Below are 23,505 nucleotides of genomic sequence, written 5' to 3'. Positions count from 1 at the left end.
TTGCACAAGTGTGTTATTTTAGTTTTATTCTGTAAAGATAAAGACTTGATAATGTTAAGTGTTCATTTAACTTTGAACAAACTGCTGCCAGTAAATAAAAAAAATTAAATCTACAGTAATTTACTGTAAGCTGACAGTAACACTGTAATTTCTACAGAAATGTTTAACAGTGTAGTATTACAGTGATTTTACCATAATTACAGTGCTTTTACTACCATTAAATAACTAAATACATTTTAGCATGCACGACTGCTGTGCACAACTAAAGACAACTAACGGTATGAAGGATTTTTCATTTCTACCTTTTTTAAAGTCTGCTCAGCCCTGCAGGACATTTTTTGAGAGACACTGTGCTTCTGTTTTTGATGGGGGATTGGTAGTTTTGTTGAGCACACACCATATTGAATATCTAGTACCCCTCAAAATGGGGTAATAACCATGTACACAGATGGTGCCAAAGAGCCAAAAGTAGGTCAATGAACAAGCCACAGCACAACACGGCACTATTGTGTGTTTGTCTCGAAAATCTCTTTTCGCCTACATTTTTGGAATGTAAAGAATTAATTTTGCAATGGTACTTATGGCACAAATCCACTTTTTCCCTACATGTATGGAATGAGGATCGGTTTATGACCTCTAGCGTCAAACCATCCAGCGTCAATGCGGTCCATCTTTACATAGCCTGAATGCCCTGCGATGTGTACCACCGCCAGACGACTCAAGAGCTGGATGGATCATTTCCATAAATAACTAGCAGGAGACCAGACCAAAACCACACATCTACTTCCCCAGTCTCGACTCCAAGATCCAACCCGTTCTAAACATCTCCCAGCAGAATTCCAGCTGCTGCGCAGAGGTTCTCCGCACGGACGGTTAAAATGAGGAAAGCAGAAAGGAATGGGAAATCTATGCGTTTGATTTCTATTAAAGGGATCAAATAAAAAAGAACAAAATTTTTCTTTGATCTTTTAAGATGGAACAGCTTGAAGATAAATCTATAACTGTCAGAAATCAAAACGTTCCCTCTAGTTCAAAAAGACACCATGTTGACTTGGTGAAAAAATGTGTGCTGTAAAATGTATTAGACATGGTTTATAAGTGTAAACGATATTACAACATTTCATGATTTTTTGCAATGGGGCAAAGGAACAGAAAAGCAGAAACAAGATAACCAGGAACAAATAAAAACAGGAAGAACTACCAGTAAAGCTGTTAAAAAAAGAATGAAATAGAAAGTGAAGAAATAGTCATATTGTATGAGAGAAATGAGATGAAAGACCAAAAAGGAAGAAAAAGATGGGGAGGATGTATGTGTACTTCCAGACATAGAGGTGTCTCACACTGGAAATTGAACTGTCAACACCCCACCGGGCATCATCACTCACATCACACAAACTTACACACAGACACACACAAACACAACTCTCTCAGTGCAATGCAATTAAACTTCTAAAGAGGAAACCAGTGAGATGAAGAAAGAGAGAGAGAGCTTTATGGTGCTATTCTGTCTAAACAAAGTCATTATTTAATTATACTCTTCAATCATCTATTGTTTTATTTTGTTTGAGGACTCGCAGAACATTTACTCTAATCTCAAAATGATATGTCAATATATTAAAGGTCATCTCAGTGACCACGAAAAAGCCCTCACAACCCTTTTTAACCTTTTAAGCGTCACCCCACCCTATTGAGTTAAATCTACACTCTTGGAGCTTTCAAACAATATACAGTTTGTCATGATTAGATAAGAATTAATATGCAAACATTGAAGTAAATGTAGTCGTCTTGCTGGTGGGACAGTGACATTTAGCAGAAAATAAATTTTTATAAATGAATCAATTACTCTCCCTACATAATTTATTTTATAAAACACTGTTGAAATGTCTATTCTGGAGGCTCCAAATTCCAAAATTTACATCAACAATATTAATGCAAACGTAGGTGTCCCGTATTCGGGACGGCGACGCTTAACAGTTTAATTTGAGCTGTGACCAGTAAATAAAACCAATATACTAAAAAATTATTTTACATACACCATGAATCTGATGAATTTGGTTTCCTATAGCTCAACTAGCATCACAATCATTGAGGATTTGATTCCCAGGAAATACACATAAAAAAATCCATAAATCTTGGATAAAAGCTGCATAAACATAAACAAATTTTAAGCAATGCATCCTGAGAAAGTAAACAGGGTCTCTGGTAAACAAATATTACAGCGTTTCACACGTCTTCAATTCAAGTGATGAGAAAGTTGAAAGATAGTAGCATGTACTCTCTGAAAAAAAAGCACAAAACCGGTCACTGGGGTGGTATAGGTACACTTTAGGTGTAGGTATACTGTACATGCACATTTCTGTGAACTTATTGAATTCATTTGTAAAGATACATTTTTAAGATTAATTTCAATTTCATATATTTTGCACGTATACTTTATATATACAGTATGTCAATCTCTGCACTGACATATCTTCAATTCCTCTTTCACATCAACACCATCCAGAACCCTGCGGTCAGCGAATGAAAGACGCTTTGTTGTACCTTTGCTAAATCGTAAAAAAAATCATCTCCCAAACTTTGTCTGGCCAGCCACATCTCTCACAACATTCAAAAAACAACTTTCGTGAACACAAAGCAGGAACATGTTGAAAAATATAATCTTTTGTCTCTCCCTAAACTCTAATGATCAGTGAAAAGGGAGTTTATATGGCACTTCTCATGTTATTGCATTTTTATATGACAAATTGCTTTGCTGTTGTCCTTGCTTTTTCCAAGTCACTTTTCATAAAATAGTCTGCTAAAGGCCTAAATGTAAATGCATGCAAGTAGTTAAATATTTATACATAGTCTAGATGTCCACACACAGTATAAACTAGAAATTTACATGCATGCATGTTTAAATATGCATGGTCTTATCATATTTTTGTATGTATGGTCTTATACAGTATTATATATATGGTTTGTGGTCTTTAAACAAGCACTGATCTGAGGTGATGTAACTGACCAAATAAAACCCCTCCACCACCAGACAGACGCAGACAGTTTACGCAGTTCTTTCTTTCTTCGCCTTGGCTTTCAAACGCACGGGATTCCAGCGCATTTCTACGTAGCTACAGGGTCAGAAGAGGTCAGTGTGATTATAAAGGAGCCGGAGAGACACACAGAGATGAATGAGAGAGGCTGTCAGGAGTTGCTGATTCCACAGGAAACTCTTCTGATTAGATCTGTTGATGGATTGGATGGGCGGTTCACTCACTCACTCACAGTATCTGAAGGACCTGAGCTGCTAACACAATGGTCTCAGGTTCAATCTCAAGAAGAAGAGATCCCCTTGCAATCAACACTGTGCCCTTGACCAAGCAGTTTGTCTTGGATGTTTCTCCTGATATGTCTTGAGAAATAAAGAAACAATTAAAGTTACTTTGAGTTAATTGTTTTGGTGAGACATGTTAAAGGGACACTATACTTTTTTGAAAATATGCTAATTTTCCAGCTCCCCTAGAGTTAAACATTTGATTTTTAACGTTTTGGAATCCATTTAGCCGATCCCCGGGTCTGGCGCTACCACGTTTAGCATATTTTATCACAATCCATTGAACCTAATTAGACCATTTGCACCTAAAAAATAACCAAAGAGTTTCAATAATACTACACAGCAGCTGAAAATAGTCCCCTTAGTAACTTTCAAGAACAGGGGACTATTTTCGGGCAGTGCATAATATCATTGCGCCTCCTGCAGCCATGTTACAGCAGCAAAGTCCTTGATTATTACGCCAAAATGAAAGTATAGTTCATAGCCATATCTGCCTAGAAAATCACAACTTTTAATTTTCCATCTGTCTTAGTACACGATGTAACTACAGTAGAGTCAAGTTTTATATAGGAAAAATATCGAAACTCTTTGGTAATTTTTTAAGTGGTCTAATTAGATTCAATGTATTGTGCTAAACTACGCTAAAAGTGGTACCGCCAGACCCGGAGATTGGCTGAATGGATTCCAAAACAGTAAAAATCAAAAGTTTAACTCTAGGGGAGCTGGAAAATTAGTATAATTAGTATAAGGGGACGGCAGTGGCCAAGTGGTTCGTGTAGGTTGTCTACAAACCGGAAGGTTGGTGGTTCAATCCCCAGCTCCACCAGACCAAGTGTCGAGGTGTCCTTGAGCAAGACACCTAACCCCAGCTGCTCCCGACGAGCTGGATGGCGCCTTGCATGGCTGACGCCGCCGTCGGTGTATGAATGGTTGAGTGAATGGGTGAATGTGAGGCTAATTGTAAAGCGCTTTGGATGGCCATAGGTCTGTTAAAAGCGCTATATAAATGCAGTCCATTTACCATTTACCATTTATAATTTCAAAAAAAGTATAGTGTCCCTTTAACATGTCTCCCTTTAAGGTTCAGATATCTCAGACTTTTGAGTTCTCTTCAAACCCATAATCTTTTGTGGTACTAATGTGATGCACTGAACTTATAGTGTTTGGTGTTTGTTTTACAAAAGTGAGCCAATTTATATCTACACAATTGGGCAAACACTTTTATCTAAACCATATATTTAAATTTTTTAGTAGTATGATCCTGGGGATCAAACTCATGGCCTGTGTGTTGCTAGCACAATGCTCCTCCAATTGAGCAACAGGAACTCTCTCTTGAAACTCAGGAAATGCATGTAAAATTATTTGGATCTATTTTTTACTTCGAAATGCTCCAATTGTTCTTCATTTCCATCTCATTGGTGTCTTGGAAAAACCAATGAGATGTTGAAAAGCGTTTTCTGATTTTTCTTTCCTTTGGGGTTCCTAGAGTTTCTGCACAAAGACATTTTAAACCAGGCAGTGTAAAACACGAACGCATTTCATCCAAACTTCCTGCATCCACTCCCATGCACACAACCTGTCACAGATGAGCACGCTTTCACGCTGTGCTGCACACACTGCAGCTCTTTTGTGATTGTTTTCTCAGATTTTTCCACGACTGTCCAAAATCTCCCAAAACACAAATTCGATTCAACATAAAACCACACGCACTTTCTCGTTCAGCGTTGAGAACAAATCGGAGCACTAGTGGTGCTCACAGAGTCAAAACAGCATGCATTCATTGTGCTGAAGCCCGCGCATCGAGTTTTTATTGGCTAGCTCAGCTCTTAAACAAAAACAGTTCAAGCATCACACACTAACAACATAAAACCTCCAGTACTACCACAAATCTCTTGCCATTGGACACCATCGTTATGGCAACGGCTGGGAACAGAAAATAGTGCGGCTAACTAAAACTAAAAACGCTCTTCCCTCATTATTTCATGTTCTGACATTGCAAACAAAAATGTTTAGGTTATACAATCCTATATTGAAAGAGCTCTCAGAGAATATTTATTCAGTCTCATAAATGTTATTAACAGATAAAGAGGTCAACAATAGTACTGCAATTCGTAACTGTTTGCCTCTTTATCGCCATCTCTGTCTAAAATATAAAATTGCAGGTTCTTTTCCATTTTTTTGTCAAATTGACATTTGTACTGAAATTTTACACAATGGTTTAAATGAAAAATGTAAATTATAAGATTAACCCGGGTAAACAAGGAGAGCTTGTAGTAAGCATTACTAATTAACCATTTTATAACAAACAATTAAAAACTTGTACAGAAACGTTCACATTTAGAGAAATGAGGAAGTCGTTTTGAAGGATGTTTGTGAAGGAAACAGGTGCACAAAAACACAATATCATACCGCACTCTCCCTACATATGAGTCCTAGTTGTCTCTAATGCACGACAAATGCTTGTTTTGAGATGCATGATTGGAGATACGATTGTAGGCCTGAAACAAAGAGTCTACAGGAACTAAGAGACGAATGAGACCCGAGAAAGCTAAAAAGCACAAGGGCTAGAGCGAACCCATGCACTCGACTTGACCTTGCAGTATGATGAATGAACTGAAACCATTTTTAACAATATTTTTCTTGACTCATTGTTTGACAGAGCTAGTTACAAAGAATTACAGCCACATTTATATTTATAACATAATTGTATTAAAAACATTGACGATTTTTTCTAGAGCACTTTCAGAACCACCATGACACATGCTCTTTACTATAAAATATTTAGTAAGCAGTACTTGATTTTTAGTATTTCAGTCTAAACATAGCCACACAATGTATCTGTATTTCTAATCAGCATATGAGAATGGATCCTTCAGACATGACTGGTTTTGTGGTCCAGGGTCAAACATGTCGCAGGGGTATATTTGTAGCAATAGCCAGCAATACATTGTATGGGTCAAAATTATTTTCATCATTTCAAATCATTTTTATGCCAAAAATAAAGATATTTAAAAAATCACGTTCCATTAAAATATTTTGTACATTTGCAGCATAAATATAAAAATGTATTTATTATTAGCAATATTGCTGAAGACCTCATTTGGACAACTTTTAAGGTGATTTTCTGAAAGATTTTTTGCAACCCAAGAAATAGATGTACACTGAAAAAAACAAAAAAGTAACGTAAAATAAAATATAAAACTTTTGTTTAAAGGCGGAGTCCATGATGTTTGAAAGCCAATGTTGATATTTGAAATCACCTACACTGTAAAAAAAATCCGTAGAAATTGCAGCTGAGTTGCCGGTGATTTGCCGTAGATTTGGATTTGTGTTATTTGCCGGCGACATTTTGTTCAAAGTTAGATGAACATTAAACATTTGCGGGTCTTTGTCTTTACAGAGTAAAACTAAAGAATAGCATCAAGCAAAACATTCTGGGAAACAAAATCTGAAGCAAAAAACAGAAAAAGGTTAATGATGATTTCTGGTTCCCAGAATGCTTTGCATGAGGCTGTTATTGTATAGTTTTATTCTGTAAAGATAAAGACTTGTTATTATTTAAAATTTATTTAACTTTGAACAAACTCTTGCCAGTAAATAACATAAATGTAAATCTACGGTAAATTACCGGCAACCCAGCTGCAATAACATTGAAATTTTTACGGACTTTTTTTACAGTGTAAACAAACACGCCCCTACCTCAATAGAATCTGGACCTTCTGTTGATAGACCCGCCCCACACATACGCAACCCGGCATTTGATTTGATTTGATTGGCTATAAGTGTGTTTTGGTAGTCGGCCCGTCTCCTTTTCCAAAGCGTTTTTCAAACATCGTGGACTCCGCCTTTAAATGTAGCTTAAATAAATTGATTGCAACCACTTACCTTATTCAATGAATCATTTTTTTCAGTGTATATCGTCTAAATATTGTCCTATCCTATCATAATAAACCATACATCAACAGAAAGCTTATTTATTCACCTAAATCTCAACTGACCCTCATGACCAATTCTACAATGAAAAATCATTGCTAAAATGAATCTGCATATGACAAAAGTTTTCTAAAGCTGTTGTGATGAAGTTACACTTACATTTATTTATTTAACAGATACTTTATCGAAAGCGACTTACAAATGAGGAGCATTATGTCAACAAGTTTACATAAAAGTAGTTTACAAAGTGAATGAGTTAAACTAATTTGACATTAAATCAAAATCTAAACAACTTTCAAAACTGAAACTGAAACCAAATGACAAAATTGCATTTTAAATATATTTCATTGTAATAGTTTAGTAATTCATTTGTAGTATGAACCTAGCATTGAGTCTTCTGTAGTGTCTTGTGGTCTGCATGTTTTTAAGTTAGCAATCATAACTGCATTGCCTATATGTGTGAATGCAGACATCAACAGGCAGTCACACCTCAGTCTTCTGTTGATATGAGCATCGCAGGGCGTTTCCTCTCACCTCTTTAACTTCAGTGTAAAAACATTTTTCTACAATCTGATGCTGCACTACTGGTGAGTACAGCTCTACTAAATTATTGCTTTTTATAGCGATTACTCGTCTGTAAAATGTTGATTAGTATTAACATCTTTTGTTCAGTTAATTCCAAATGTGAATTTATCAAAAAGCAGTATATTTCTTTAGGACTAAAACTTTGAATTTGAATTCAGTATAGAAACTCGCTTTTATAAAGCTTTCTGGGTGTATAACATCATTAAAAAAATATTATTTTTTTCAATGTAAAGGTTCTCTTACAAGAACCATAAATGCTATTACATAAAAACAACCTTAAACAAACACAGTGAACCATTGAACCATGAGCTAATAACAATAATACTATTATTAGGCCCAATAATATTTCACTTTCTCTCATAGACATTTGCAATAAGGAAATGTTTGACTCTGTCTAAAACACAAAGCATGCGGACCTAACTGTTAAGAAATAAGCTAATTTCACAGTTATCATGTTCATAAAATATATATTGATGGCATGACAGTGGCAGATGAGCAAGCAAACAAGCAGCAATGTTCATAGCTTATGATCAACCTCAAGTGCATTTCATGACAGGAAACCACATCCAATGATAAACATGGTAATAGTCCAATGCTTAACCCGAGTGGTAAATTGGTTACAAGAAAACAAAATGTTCCCCCAGTGTGCATTTAAACAGAAAATAAACAAAAAAGCAGATAAAATCTACTTTGACCATATTTTAAACTACCAATCTGAAGCTCATGTAAAACTAGTCTCATTATTATAATGCCTGCGGTCATAACATACAAACCGGTTCAAGCTGTTTGTCATCAGGGAATATAAGATCTTGATCGAAATCCAACTTTAAGCAACCTCAGGCAACCAGTTTACATCCACAATGCTGGACAATAGTGCTGTTTCTGTTGTCATGGCAACAGACTTTTATAAGTCAAGTGTCGTCATTTGTATACAGTTTAGCTCATAAGTTTACAGAATCCACAAAATGTTAGTATTAAAGGAAAAAAAATAAGAGGAAACATAGAAAATGGTGTTTGTTTTTTTTTAGTAGTGCCCTGATCAAGCTTTTCACATATCAGACGTTTACATCCCCTTGATTCTTAATACTGTATAATGTTAGCTGTACAATCAACATCTGTTCTGTGCTTTGTGATAGTTGTTCATTCATTATGTTTCATCTTGGTCTAAGATGTTAAACTGCAAACTGATCTTCATAAAAATCCTCCAGGTCTTGAACATTCTTTTCTTTTCAGTTAGCTTTTGCATATTTGACTCCTTTCAGCAGTGATGATGTTGAGATTCACACTGAAAACATCACCGAAGGCAACACAATACAAGAACCCGGGGGGTGTAAACTTTTGAACAGGATATTATCAGTTATTATTGTGTTTGCTGTAAAACATATAAACATCTTATGGCAGGAATCTTTTTTCTAAACAAGGGCTACCACAATGGATAAAACAATCTGAAGGGCGTCATTGACTTACATTCAAAATCATGATGTAAATTCACCCGCTTTACACCATATCAGTCAAACAAGATAATGTTTTAGGATATGTGTACGTAAATTAATTGTTAATTCTGATGTTATTTGCAATGTTTATGTTAAAATCGGGCAGGATAAGAGATTTACAGAAAACGTTAAGGTGAGTGTGTCTGCTGCATTCTGTTAATGACATAGTTGTAAATAAAGTTTTTTGACATTAGATAGATGGATAGCGTTGTTTCTCCAGTAAATTGTAAAGTAAAGAAAATTTATATTCTATTGCTTTTTATAAGCACAGCGCCATCGAAGTTGGGTGTTGTTTTTATATTGCTGAATCAAATGTAAGTTTAACCACAATTTAAAACGTTATCTTAACTGTTTCAAAATACATGCTATTAACATCGTTAACGCATTTTACTATACGGACAATACTGTATAACAAAACATGTTAAAAAAAACAGCAAATTATTGCATGCACATACGGCACAAAACATGATTATTTATTTAGATTTCAGAATAAGCACGTTCGTCATTAATAATAAATATACTGCGGTCTGTCTGCTGATCTAATACTGTAATGAAGATGAATGTATAATTACGGTTTACAAAGTAAAATGTATAACTTTCAATAAATAAATAACTATGTACATGCTTAGGACGCTTGCGTTGTAATGTACAAGGAGACTTCATATATAAAAGCGGAGACTAGTGTTTTATGATTAAAATCTGATAACATTTAATAGAATGTTTGGGTATACCAACATGGCGGCGCAGTGGCTTCACAACTGTGACGTCATGCGCAATCCAATCATTTATATAGACAGTTTCAGCAGTAACAACAAACACGTGGATTTCGTGGTCATCACGTAACTTACGGTAAACTCTGCAAAGAATAAATAACAACAAAGTCATTTTAAAGTAGTTTATTTATATAACAAGCAAAATAAACAACACGTAGATTACATAGGAACCCGTTTCTGAAGGGCAGTACTAAATGAAAAATAAGATCTTTAAAGCAAAAAATAACAATCAAATCTCAATAACAAATGTACAATAGTCATTGTAACTCAGAGAGGAAAGGGGGGACATTTAGGCTGGTTATCGAATGGTACTCAAAAGACTACAGATGAGGTTATAAGAAATAGTTAACCCCAAACCAAAACCGCTTGTGAACCTCATTCACTTCCAAAGTAGGAAAAAGAATACTATGGAAGTAAATGAGGTCAACGAACCGTTTGTTTACAAACATTTCTGAAAATAACTTCCTATGTGGTCATCAAAACAAAGAAATGTATGCAGGTTTGTAACAACATGAGAGTGAGTAAATGATGACAGAATTTTCATTTTTGGGTGAACTATCCCTTTAAGTACTTTATGTTTAAGTATTGTGATTTTATGAGTATTAAATAGAGTCTTTAAAATGATGTTTGAGAAGGCTTATCACAGTCATGGAGTACCTGTATGCATGCTAATAGGCTAAAAAGAAGTGAGCTCATACTACAATTTTAAAGTAACTATCATTGACATGATGACTAAGAGCAGCGCTGCGTAATTTCCTAGAAACGCCGCCGTCGCCATGTACGGCTTCACTAAAACTTTTACCCCCTGGCGCCCCTCTGCTGTGTCGTCACGGTGCCGTCCGGGAGGGATTTGGCCCCCAGAGCGGTAACCAATGAGCGCACGGTATGTAAATGAACTCGTGCAGGTTCGTCGGCGTCGCGCGTGGAGCTCCTCCTCTGAGCTCTCAGTGTAACCACGGATTCTCGAACCCGCAGCACGCATACCGTTATCCCTCCGATCCCGCGACGCGAAGTAACTGCGATCAAAATGCCCGTTTAGTGTCCACGAAAGTTTCTTCTGACTTTATTACGGATTCTCTTTCCTTACTGGAGTTACTGGACAGCTGAGGACGAACAACATGAAGTACAAAGTAAGTGACGCTTCATTCACGAGCGCGTTATTTCCGTAAACTCCATCAGTGCGCGTTCAGTTTAAGAGTAAAGTAGAATATAACATGTTTATCATAACTTTGTTCGTTTAAGTTTAACGTCCGTGCAGGAAACATTACAAAATATAATGTTTTTTTTTTAATTATATGCAAACAGCATCATGAACCAACAAAAGTCTTTATACTTATGTTTTGGGTATGATTAATGGTGCTCAATTGGTTCCTATCCACCAGACAACATCCCACCAATATAACATTACCAGTAAAGATTCACCGAGACCATTATAGTTTTATTAAAACAAATACTAGTCCCATTATAACCATTTCATAAATAACCATTAATTTATAATTTGTGTGATGGTTTCTGTTGTTGATATCATAGATATTGATAGATAGATGTTACTGATAATGTTATAACTTTATATAATTTTAATAGCAAACTCTTTACATAAAAATTCTTAAGAATGCTTTTTACACCGGTATGCATCACTTCATCATTAGCATGATTAAAGGGTTTGTTTAGCACCATGTAATTAAAACTATACAATAATACAAAACAGAAGAGAAATATACCTGGAGAGATTTGGAAAACTTGGTGTTGTTTCTCTGGTTAAATACTCTTTAACTTAACAACCAACTGGCTCCAGTCTGGCACAACAACATTTGTATGTGAAACCAACCATGCATTTATTGGATGACTGGTATGATCCAACAGCAAAGCGTAAATCGCATCATTTATTGCAACGTCCATTCAAAAGCGCTCCTTAAGAGCTTTTGTGGCGAGTGTTGTAATAAATGATGTGATTTACACTCTGCATTTTTAACTCGAGTTACTTAAAGCCACTTGAGGATATACGAGGCCATTCATTACCCGAGTGTCCAACCCCTTTTCCAATTTGAGTCTGGCTGTGATTGTGTAACTTGATGTTTTAAAGCAAACAGCATGGATTTTGTTGAGAGTAACAGAGTTTGTGTTATACTCGGTGTTTCTAGTGGAGAAGGAAAATAAAAACACTCCAGGACTTTATGTGCATGACAGCGTTTGATTTGTGCATGGATCGCCTTTTAAATGCAGGGTTTTCTGAGGGGCTTTTCTAAAGACGTCACATAGAAAATGATGAATAGACTTAATAATGACTTGTGTATCTTTGATCCAGTCTGGCTTGGTCGCAGTGAGGTTTCAGCCAGGGGTCTGTATAAGAGACGAGTTACGGATAATCCAAGGACTGAGTTTGCTTTGTAAATAGAAAAGTTAGAGATTAAAAATGGCTCATATTCGAGCTAATCTTTATCAGTTTTAAATATTTGTTGATGTAGCGCAATAGGTCATCAATATATGTAGTGCAAGAGATCATGGGTTCGAACCCTAGGAACACATAAAAATGTATACCTTGTAATGATGCACTATAAGTCACTTTGCTTATAAAGCGTCTGCCAAATGCATAAATGTAAATTCTTATTTGTTGTTGATGAAGGGATACTTGAGCCATCCTGAAGGGGCTGCAATTTGGGGAAACACCAGTTTATACTGTATAGGTTACCATTTGCATTTAGTATTATTTGTAACATTAACCAAAAGCAAATCCTCTAAAGAAACAAACTTTAGATGTGAGTGATGTGAGATGCGTCTGAACTTTAGCCAAGCCTGTACATCCAATCCAAGTACACACAGCGTGGGGGCAGCTTTTCATTTAGGGGAAAGTTGGCTCTTGTGTGAGATTCCTCCTCATTTGCATAGTCTTTGAGGCTCTCGGCCCTTTGGGAAGATTTGCTTCCTACTTTGGTAGGAGATTGGATCTGTTCTTCCTGAATGGAATGCTTTTGTCCGTTTCACACTATCTGGGGAATGTGGAGCACTTGGCAAGACACGGACTGTTGGTGTGTATCAGACTGTTTGGATTCCTCTTCTGTATGGCAATGATTGTTTTTGAGATCAGTGAATGAAATGTGTTACAAATCAAAGATACTTCCTTTCATTCCCTACATTTCTATTTTTATCTGGATGCATTCAGCATTCATGAGATCATCTCCACAACATAACTGTTAAATCTGACTTCACGTTTTAAGACTTGAGTAATAAACGAAACCACTCAAAACAGTAAAACCAGTAATTAAAGCAAATAGAGACCGTATACAGTCAGAAATAAAGGCCCCTAGCTGTCACTGGGGCGGTACTCTTTCACATTTTTGCCTAAAGTAGTTCATACTGGTATCTCAGAGGTACAAACTGGTACCACATGTATACATATCTGTACCTAAATGGTACATATTAAGACCTATTTAAAGGGTACTGCCCTAGTGATGGCTAGGGACCTTTTGATAATTTTTTCTGTCAATGGTTATTCTGATAGGATGAGCCCCATTATGGCCACACAAACGGACTTACTGAGGTCTAACATTATGGTATTTAGTGCCGTGCCACCCAACCTTAACCTCAGCTTTATTTTTAGAAATACAGGTATCTCATTGTTTAGCTGGCTTTTATAAAGCTTGGCTTTTTGTCTCATTGTTAACTGTACAACAGGGATCTTATGTCAGTGTTTTTCGGGTCAAGGCCACGTTGTTTCTGATTCAGAACTGATGTACAAGCTGTTCTGAGCTCATGATAACTGCTAAACCCTTTTAGCCATTTGATCTGGCAGACAAATATTATGGCTGAGTCTAAAACCGCATACTTCCATACTATATAGTAGGCGAAAAGTAGTAGGTGAGGGCGAGTAGTAGGTCTGAAATCATAGTATTCCAAAAAACAGTTGGCAAAAAGTACCAGGATTATCTACTACTTCCGGCAAGATCCTGAAGTGTTCAGTCGATGGACCCTTTACTATCCTATGAACCCTCGGGATAGGAGTTATCCTACCAAGAAGAAGAAGAGATACCTTGTTAAAAAATGTCCAAAAGTGGTAATGAGGCTCTATTCAAATGCGAATACATGTATTAAACAGCTGTCCCTTGTGGTTAAATTGCACTAGTTTAACGTCATTCCAGTTAACGACCTACTTGTTATGACGACATGTGTCACGTGATGATGTACCAACTTGGCCAATTCATTCATACTATCCAATATCCATATTCATCTAATCCAGTACCTACTGTCACAGTATGGGAATTCGGACACAGCCTAAAAAGTATTACTCCTCTTGATAACCTTTTGGCTTTTTATTGAAAACAAAATTTGGCAATGGACACAAAACTGCTGATATGTGTGTTTTTCATGATAATCCCACTATTGTGAGACTCAAGAACGTCACTCGCAGGGTCACAAGGTAAAGCATTTTTGCTAGTTAAATATTAAAATCTTGCCAGAGCTGTTTTCCACCTTTGGAGCAATGAAGACACAAACAGACGTCAGCTTTCATTTTGAAAGGTGACATGGGCTTAGTCTTGACGTCATGTCATAAAGGTCAGTCAAAACATCTGTCAACATCACGTATGTTTTACAACCGGTAAGCAGGTGTGAGAAGATACACAGGACACCAATTATTCTGTAACACGCAAGAGGGTTCAGTTTCAGAGTTTTTTTGTCTGTGTTTAACACTAAGAGTAGTTTGAAGCTGTTAAACTATTGATTTTTTGAATCGAGACAAAACCCACTTTCCACACTCTGAATGGTTTGAACTTTTATTTTATTAGACATTTTATTCAGACTTATAACTGTGGAACAAATATCTTGACAGACTCATAAGATGTGATTACAAGAAGTAAACGTTTTTGGTTTTTTAGCATCTCTCTCCAGGTTCCAGTCCAAGATTTGGGTTTTGTACTCTGTGTGTATTTGAGAGAGAGGCTGTTTACACGACAATGGGAAAACGGGAAAGTTTTTACGCGGTTTGGTTGTTTGTTTACTTGCAAACTTTTAAAGGAACACGCCCACATTTTGGGAATTTAGCTTATTCACCGTATCCCCCAGAGTTAGATAAGTCCATACATACCTCTCTCACCTCCGTGCGTGCTGTAACTCTGTCTGACGCAGCCCCCGCTAGCTTAGCTTAGCACAAAGACTGGAAATGCATGGCTCCAGCTAGTATACTGCTCCCAATAAGTGACAAAATAACGCGATCATTTTCCTATTTATGTGTTGTGATTTTTATAGTCAAACTGTGTACAAATAACAAGGTGATATGAGACACAGCGATCTTTTAACAGTATACATACTGAGAACTATATTCTCTGAAGACGAAGCACTGCCGCATGGGCGGAGTGATCTGCTCGCAGCACACAGAGAGTTCGGTCAGAGTTGTGCAAATCACTCCGCCCATGCGGCAGTGCTTCGTCTTCAGAGAATATAGTTCTCAGTATGTATACTGTTAAAAGATCGCTGTGTCTCATATTACCTTGTTATTTGTACACGGTTTGACTATACAAATCACAACACATAAATAGAAAAATGATTGCGTTATTTTGTCACTTATTGGGAGCAGTATACTAGCTGGAGCCATGCATTTCCAGTCTTTGTGCTAAGCTAAGCTAGCGGGGGCTGCGTCAGACAGAGTTACAGCACGCACGGAGATGAGAGAGGTATGTATGGACTTATCTAACTCTGGGGGATACGGTGAATAAGCTAAATTCCCAAAATGTGGGCGTGTTCCTTTAAAGATTGGTTTCAAAGTGCAAGTTTTTGAAAACGATGGTTGCGATCATTATGGAAACGACAAAAATGTATATCTATGATTACGGCGACATCATGCGCAAGCATTCAGTCTACAGGCATGCATGGGTATACCCGAAACAACAATGGCAGCCTAAAGAACTGTGTTTGTGCTGCTCGAGATAAAGTTTACGAAGTTTTGTTGCTTTATAGTCCAGGGTCACTTGTAGTTATAAACTTCATCATCGATCTAGACAAAACTGCTCAATGCTATTGTCGTCTTCATTATTTGCATTGTAAAAGAATGTGTGTGTTTCTTTACAAAGTATCATTGCCATCTACTGGCCTTGCAGGCATAATACAGCGCTTTAGTCATTTTCCACTGATCCGTGTAAACGCGTAACGTAAATGTATGAGATACATTTATGTATGAGATAAGATTTAATTTAACACTGTGGAGTATGAAGACATGTGTACGATTGAATGTGTGTGTATATATGTGTTGTTTTGTATGTGTGTGTGTGTGTGTGTGTGTGTATAGTGGTGGTATTTCCGAATAAAGACCAGTTCCCAGCATGCATTCCACATTCTCCAGGGTAAGAACAAGGGCTATTCACAGAGCAGGTCTCAACCAGAGCTCCACAACACACTTCGACCCTGTTTAAAAGAGATAGACAAAGAAAGAAGACGATTCTGAAGGAGCCCGGAGCTCTCCTGCATATTTGAACATAGGGGGTTGGAAAGATGCATCAAATAGGAAACTGTGAACCTTTCACAAAAACGCAGTGCCGTAATCGCCATACACATTGAGAGAATCCACCCCCAATATTCACATTAGTGTCTGTGTTTTTCAATACTTGATCCTTTGAGAGAATAGTTGAGTTTAAAATGTAATGCAATGAATGTAGGTAGCTTTAGTTTGGCTTCAGAAGACATGCAATAGTGATTGAGGCATGCATACTACTATTATAATACTTTCATTTGTGGTTAGCCTATATGACAAAATTGTCAATTTTATGTGATTATTCGGTTACCAGAATGCTTTACCATACAGTCTTCAAATTTCAGACCTGTCTTAATGACTCAAACACAAAATCTATACACGGTTCTTTTGGTTTAAGGCGAACTTTACACAACACATTTCCAGCAAAGTCCCACGTTGGCACCATGCTTATTGACCGCAAAATTGAAGAGATGACAAGTGTTTGATTGCAGCCATTGAACAGTAAAGAGTAGATTGAGACGTCTCAGTAAGGAGGAGAAAGTTCGATCACTTCGATTAAAGTTATCTGGAGTTTGGGATGGTACACTGTCATATAAGAGGAACTTTGACAGCTGTGAATGAGCGAAGCAAATAAAGACAGATTGATAGCGTGTGACTCTTTCCCTTGAACTTTGTGACTCACTTCTAGTGTAGTCATCACTATTTAAAGCTTGACCTCATGTATTTGTCATCCATATACATTTTTAGATGGTCCCTTTCAGTTTTTTGTTTCATTTTGTCAACTACCAACATTTCTGCCAATTTCTATATAAAAATTACACACACACACACACACACACACACACACACACACACACACACACACACACACACACACACACACACACACACACGCACACGCACACGCACAATTTAGTAAATATATGAAGAGTCTGGTTTAAAAAGGCAATGAATCCATTTTAACTAATTTTGGTAAAACACAGCATAGATCAAAGATTTACGATAAAAACTGATTATTTTTTCCGCAAAATGAAATAAATTTATTTATTTATTTCAAAATGCTATAAATCTATTGAATCAATATATAAATGTGTATTCATCTTTGCAATGTTATATTCATTTAGTTGACTAGTGGTATACACCGTAGGGCTGCACGATTACAGGAAAAATTATGATCACGATTGTTTTGCTCAAACTTTTGATCACGATTAAAAATACGATCATTCTTTTAGTGAAGAACTTCTATTTACTTCAGTATTTTTATTACACTTTACAGCCATGTATATAAAATTATAAATATTTTATAGGCCTATATTATAAAATATTTTATTGTTTTGTAATATCCACAGCTCCCATTCTCTTAGATCTTTTTAAAACATTTAAAATAATTAAGAAAATTCCGCAAAAGAAATCGGCAGAAATGGCAAAAATAACTCCTTACACAGATTCCTTACAGCTGTACTACTATTGCAGCAATTAAAGCAGTTCAGTTTTTACTGTCAAAATTATAAAATATCTTTTATTTATTTTAGAGCCTTTTTTGTTTGTTAAATTAAGGTTTTTGATAATGACCGGGCGGTTAGCGGCTAACAGCTAACGTCATGTTGACGACTTGTTTGATCAAATGAGCCTCTCAAATGAACACTTCACTTGCCTACAATAACATCTATATAAAATATATATTTTCAGCATTTAACAATGTTAGTTTAAATGTTTATTATCAACACACTATTTTTTAAAAAGCGGAGGGAGGCTGCTCTGTTGCTCGCAGTCGCGGCGGGGTGCAGAAAAATAATGAATCAAAACAAAACGAAATAAACATGAAAGGAAATAAACAAGAAATTAAATAAACATACAGGTTGCCTTACCTTACACATTCGCTATGTATCATTAAAATTCAAGGCTTTACCATAGAACATGGCTATTTGTGTATCCAACAGTTAAGCTAAGAGAAAAGTCTCTTTAATCCATTTTTTTCCGATGCGCTGAAGGTCCTGCTGCTGGCGGAGACGCTAAACACCGTTGCAACAGGTGCATTGTGAATGTGCGTAGTGGACTCGTGCGATAGGTTAAATGTCTTTCTTTTACAATTTATCAATGTCTCAACGTTTCTTTTAATTAAATTATAAAAAGGTGGAAAAGCCTAAAAAATCCAGAGGCCTGGCCGCATATCAACTGTGATGTTAAAATTGGTCCGAAACCCGACCCGAGGGGCGTAAAAAGGCTGAAATGCAGGGCTCTAATATATATTTATATCAAATAGTTATTAAACTGAAATAAAAACAAAACATTTTTGAATAAAAAATGCCTATGATATGCCTTTTATGTAGCAATAATTTTTTTAAACCCCTTGCTGCTCATGGTGCTTACTGGACACATAACATATCCTTGGCTAACTTACATGATACGCGATCCGTTATAATGTTGTCTGTGTCCACGGGTCGGGGATTCTTTTTATGGTTGCGGCTTGTGTCTTCAGCTTTTGAAACTCTTGATATTTCACGTTTGGACGGAACAGGAGCACAGTTTGCACAAGACTCGTAACTTACCTGATCAACATAACTTTCCTCAAATCCGAAATATCCAAACAATGGAGTAGACCTGACCCTTTTGGGGAATTAAACATACATATTTCATTCATTCAAGGTGAATGACTGTAAATCTCGTGATGTTAACGTATTTCTACCATAACACAGACTGCGCTTGCAAAGCAACACTCCGTTTACTCTGACTCCGCCCATAACAAACACATTGCTTGATTCTAGACCGTGTGTTTTGTGCTTGGTCTTTGCACATTAATCGCGACGATTGTCAGTAATTAATCGTGGGGCACGCATATCGTTATCATGATAAAAATACGATTAATCGTGCAGCCCTAATACACCGATTAAAAAAATTAAATTAATGGCATTAATCAAAACACTTACTTTGTCAGAACAGTGTCATTGTTGCTGTCATCCTTGGGACGTCGTCGCTGAACTTTTTTTGACAGCAATCAGTTGTAAAATGTTTTGGTCCTGCTCGATTTTCGTTGACTTTGCATAAAATAAAGTTTTTCATAAGATCCCCTGGGGTCAATGTGTTAGCATGACAGAAGCTTAATGCTATCGTGTAAGAACAAGCAACAGCCGGCATTTTTCTGTCTCTCGAGTCCCTCTCGCGTAAATTATTAGATTTTGATGCCTTACATTTCTTCCCCGCCATAGAAAACCACAAGTTTATCAATGCCATCAAAAGTATTGTATTGTTTTTGTTAGTTTTTTGATTACGAAGAACAAAGTAGATTGAGGAAAACTAGGATTTTGCGTGTATTCAATGCGCCAACATTATTGTTTACAATGCGTGGAATGGTGCGCTGTGATTGGTTAAGCGGATTTATTGCATTCTGAAAAGGAGTACTGGCGTTTATGGGTGGATATCAGATTTTGTGTCAAATTAAGAATTTACTTTTAAATACTGACCAGTTACAATACTGATTTTGGCTGTAACTATTTTTTTAAATGGCGTTTAACGAGTTTTGCAAGCAAACTCTTCATATCTATATCTATATATGTAGAAATTAGGAATACACAAATATATTGTCTAATATTTTCTAAATAAGTAACTGATGAAGTAAAGGCACTGGTATTTATTTGACTCTGCGAGTGTTTTTGAAGACATGTTTTTCTCCTCCATTTAGACTTGTCAGAGAGAAACATGGTTGCCCTATTGACCCAGAATCCTTTAGAAAGCACTTTACAGCAAGCTCATGTAGTGCTTATCAGCGGCGTTGCACTACAGACTTTCCGAAGCGGTGTGAAATTGAGATGACATTAGGGGATGAATTTCTCGCTCTTGAAGGCCCACCCCTGCTGTGACATCATAAATCTATCACACATCCAAGCCGCTCGCTGGTTTTGGGGGGATTAGGTCTGAAACTATCTCCCACAGGAAAAGTGAACCCAGTTACCCCTCAGCCCATATAAACCATCCACAAAAACCTCCCTTAGTATGTGCAGGCCCGAGTGAAAAACAAACATGACTTATAAATACAGCATTATGTGATTCTTAGTGCCGACGGTGAGGTAACATTTCGACAAGATACCTGATCGAGGCACAGTCAAGTCAACATTCATCAAATCTGTCTTATGTTTCCTCATTTCTCCAAATATTAAACTAGCAGTAGTATTGTTGAGAGGTTACGATGTAAGATGAAGATTAGCTTTAGGGTAAAGGGTGGTACGGCATTCAAAACACGTTTACGACAAGACTTGAAAAGTAATGACAAAAAAGACTATTAAACAAGTCTGTGGTTGTTTAAATAAGCAGTTAAACTGATTTGTTATGAGAGTGAAATGACATCCAAACACCTACAAGTTAAACAATCTGGGCGTTGGTTTAAGTAATGATGTTGATGTTTTTGGGCATCATAAGTACTGTTTTCTACAGTACGTCTACCGTAAACTCACAACCAAACTAACTGTAGGCTATTACAAAATGCTCAGCGGTTTAAAGAAATGCTCTTGTGGTTTAAAGGTGTTGAAAGAAACCTCTGCCTGGTAAAAGTCCTTGAGGTTGCCATGTTTAGAGTGTTTGTTATTCGGTTGATGGGTGGGGGTTTTTCCCTGATGGTGTCTGAAAATGTGGGCGATCACTGATTCACAGCACAGAGGAAACGGGAGGGATAGCTATACTGACATCATACAGGCACCGAAATGAGACAACTCCTTTAGTCATTTACTTGTCAGGATTCAAGATAGTACCAGAGAAATGCAATAAAACATGCGTGTCAGTGAGTGTGGACCCTTTAATTTGGTTGGGAGTTTCCAAAAAGTCAGATTTTATCCTCATGCGCGTGTTATTTCTGTCAAGCAGCTGTCTGCCTGTCATCCTTTTCTTTGAATGATAATCCTGTGATGACACAATGGATGAATTTGTTGTGGTTCCTCTATGTTTCTTCTTTACTTTATTTGGTAATGTTGTGTTCATCTTTTGTCTATGGTTGAGTGAACCATTGATCAGATTGAGAGAACGGTTGAATTGAAAGCGTTTAACTCTCCTACAGATTTTTTATAAACCCTGTTTACTCCAGAGAGCCCTGAACTGACTTTCACTCCACACAACAGGCCGGTTGAGTCATCAGGTCTTCATTAGACTCATTATCGTAATTATCTTCTATATTTACCCGAGTGAAATGAGGGTAGGAGAAGGTGCTGGTTCACCGGTCTTACCCACGTCAGCTTCCCCCTGGGGACGTTAAAGTGAGCTGGCCTTAATTTCCACATCGCTACAGGAACAGACCACTTTTCGCAAGGCAGGGATTTTGCCAGTTAATGAGGTTTAGTTGTGCTTTTTTGTGCCCTCAGGGTATACATTTCTGCAGTGCGTTGGTGACTGGCAGCGGTGTTGGGGGAATTCTTCACTATACTTTTGTTTTGGTCTGCTCGGGCATTGACTAACTCAATCTTTCACTTTGCTATTACTGGGGCAAAGCCAAAACCACCCAATGAGATTGCGCTTGAAAAGGTGAGGTCGATTTGGTTGAGCAAGGTCACGTATTTGACGTACAGACTGAAGGATTGAATATACGAAAACAAACTGAAAAGCCACAAATAACTGCTTTATTTATAAGTGCTTGAGTCATGAGTTTCCCAAAAGTGTCTGAGCAAATAGGTGATGTAAAGACATTCCTGCAGGTGTTGATATGGAAAGCAAAACTAAAGCCAAGCTCTTAAAACAGAAGCAATTCAGCTCACATTGTAAATCTGTAGACGTTTTGCACCGCATCCAGCTGGCACCATCCAGACGACTAAATCGAGCTCCATTTGTTGAGCAATCGTAGTCACATCTGGTTTGGTCCACGTGTGCCGATGCTGGGGTTTCGAAAGGGAAAACGTGCAGGCGTTTTAAATAATGGCCAAGATGTTCGTGAGAGCCGATGGAATTTTGTTCACCGGCAATCTTAACAACTCATTAAAAGATCAGGAAGTCATTCCCATTAATCTCTCAGAAGTGTTGGGGCTTCAAAGGTCATCGGCTTATGTTAAGCACGTGTGCTTATTGGGGCAGGAATACACTTGCGATTAAATAATTTTATAATGATTAACATCTGTATACGTAACATTATCATTGAGATAATGATGCACCTGATCTGTGCGTAATAAACGAAACCTCAGTGTCTTTTAAGGACTTGACTTGTAGTCTAAACTACTCGTACTGTGATCGTTTATCTCTCTGTTTATGTCTGTTGCGATACTGCAAGATTAGACATTGCGTTATGACACTCATAAGTGACTGAAGTGTTGTTTCTCTGCATGCAAAAACATGTTGATCTGTGGTTTGTTGTGTGTTATTTTTTCTAAGCTAAATTTTAGCATTGTAGTGCATTTCTTCTTTTTGAATGGAAACATTTGCACAAAACGGAAATGCAGTATGAGAGTTGCAATGCAGATAAGCTGTCAGTTTGGAATATAGATGTCGAAAGTATGCATTAGATTAAAATAGGTGATAAAACGCATGTGCTGTATGAAAATATTGTGCATACCTGGATGTGTTGTAGCTCAGTGGTAGAGTACCGGTATTGTATTAGCAGCACAAAGGTCATGGGTTCGAACCTAGGGAATAATTATAATAATAATGTATAGCATGCATGTAATCAGGGCTCCAGACTTACTTTTTTTAGTAGGAGCACAGTGGCCCCAACTGAAAATTTTAGGGGCGCAACCAGAAAATTTAGGGGCACACACCGTAAATCAACATGCTAACCAAATATTCACATTTCTACTAATTTCCACTGTATTACTAATAAATACTTTAATGATAAATGCAGAAAGTATATGTGCCATTTTCAAATTCAGTGTCACATCACAAAAAACGTCAAATTTACTGGTTGCACATGTGCGACTGGATGTAAAATTCAGTGGCACACTCTTACATTTTGGTGGCAGTCTGGAGCCCTGCATGTAATGC

At 37.0% G+C, this 23,505-nt stretch overlaps 1 protein-coding gene across 2 annotated transcripts in view; it reads left to right on the top strand.

The window, feature by feature from the left end:
• The first annotated feature begins 7,814 nt into the window (after positions 1-7,814).
• The window catches only part of nedd9 (neural precursor cell expressed, developmentally down-regulated 9), a 36,143-nt gene continuing 20,452 nt past the window's right edge, over positions 7,815-23,505 (top strand). The window contains exon 1 of one of the 2 annotated variants that reach the window (XM_073858604.1): positions 7,815-7,833. Coding sequence is in view for 1 of the 2 variants with exons in the window: in XM_055219377.2 (XP_055075352.2) it covers positions 11,216-11,227 (12 nt within the window). In the remaining variant the exon portion in view is untranslated. Of the gene's footprint in view, positions 7,834-11,022; positions 11,228-23,505 lie in introns of those variants that run through there. The other variant, XM_055219377.2, reaches the window with a different exon arrangement.

Source organism: Misgurnus anguillicaudatus, chromosome 20 (genome assembly GCF_027580225.2).
Source record: "Misgurnus anguillicaudatus chromosome 20, ASM2758022v2, whole genome shotgun sequence".
NCBI classification, from domain to species: Eukaryota; Metazoa; Chordata; class Actinopteri; order Cypriniformes; family Cobitidae; genus Misgurnus; species Misgurnus anguillicaudatus.
The sequence above is the reverse complement of the archived record's forward strand: the minus strand, read 5'-3'. Positions and strand labels throughout refer to the sequence as shown.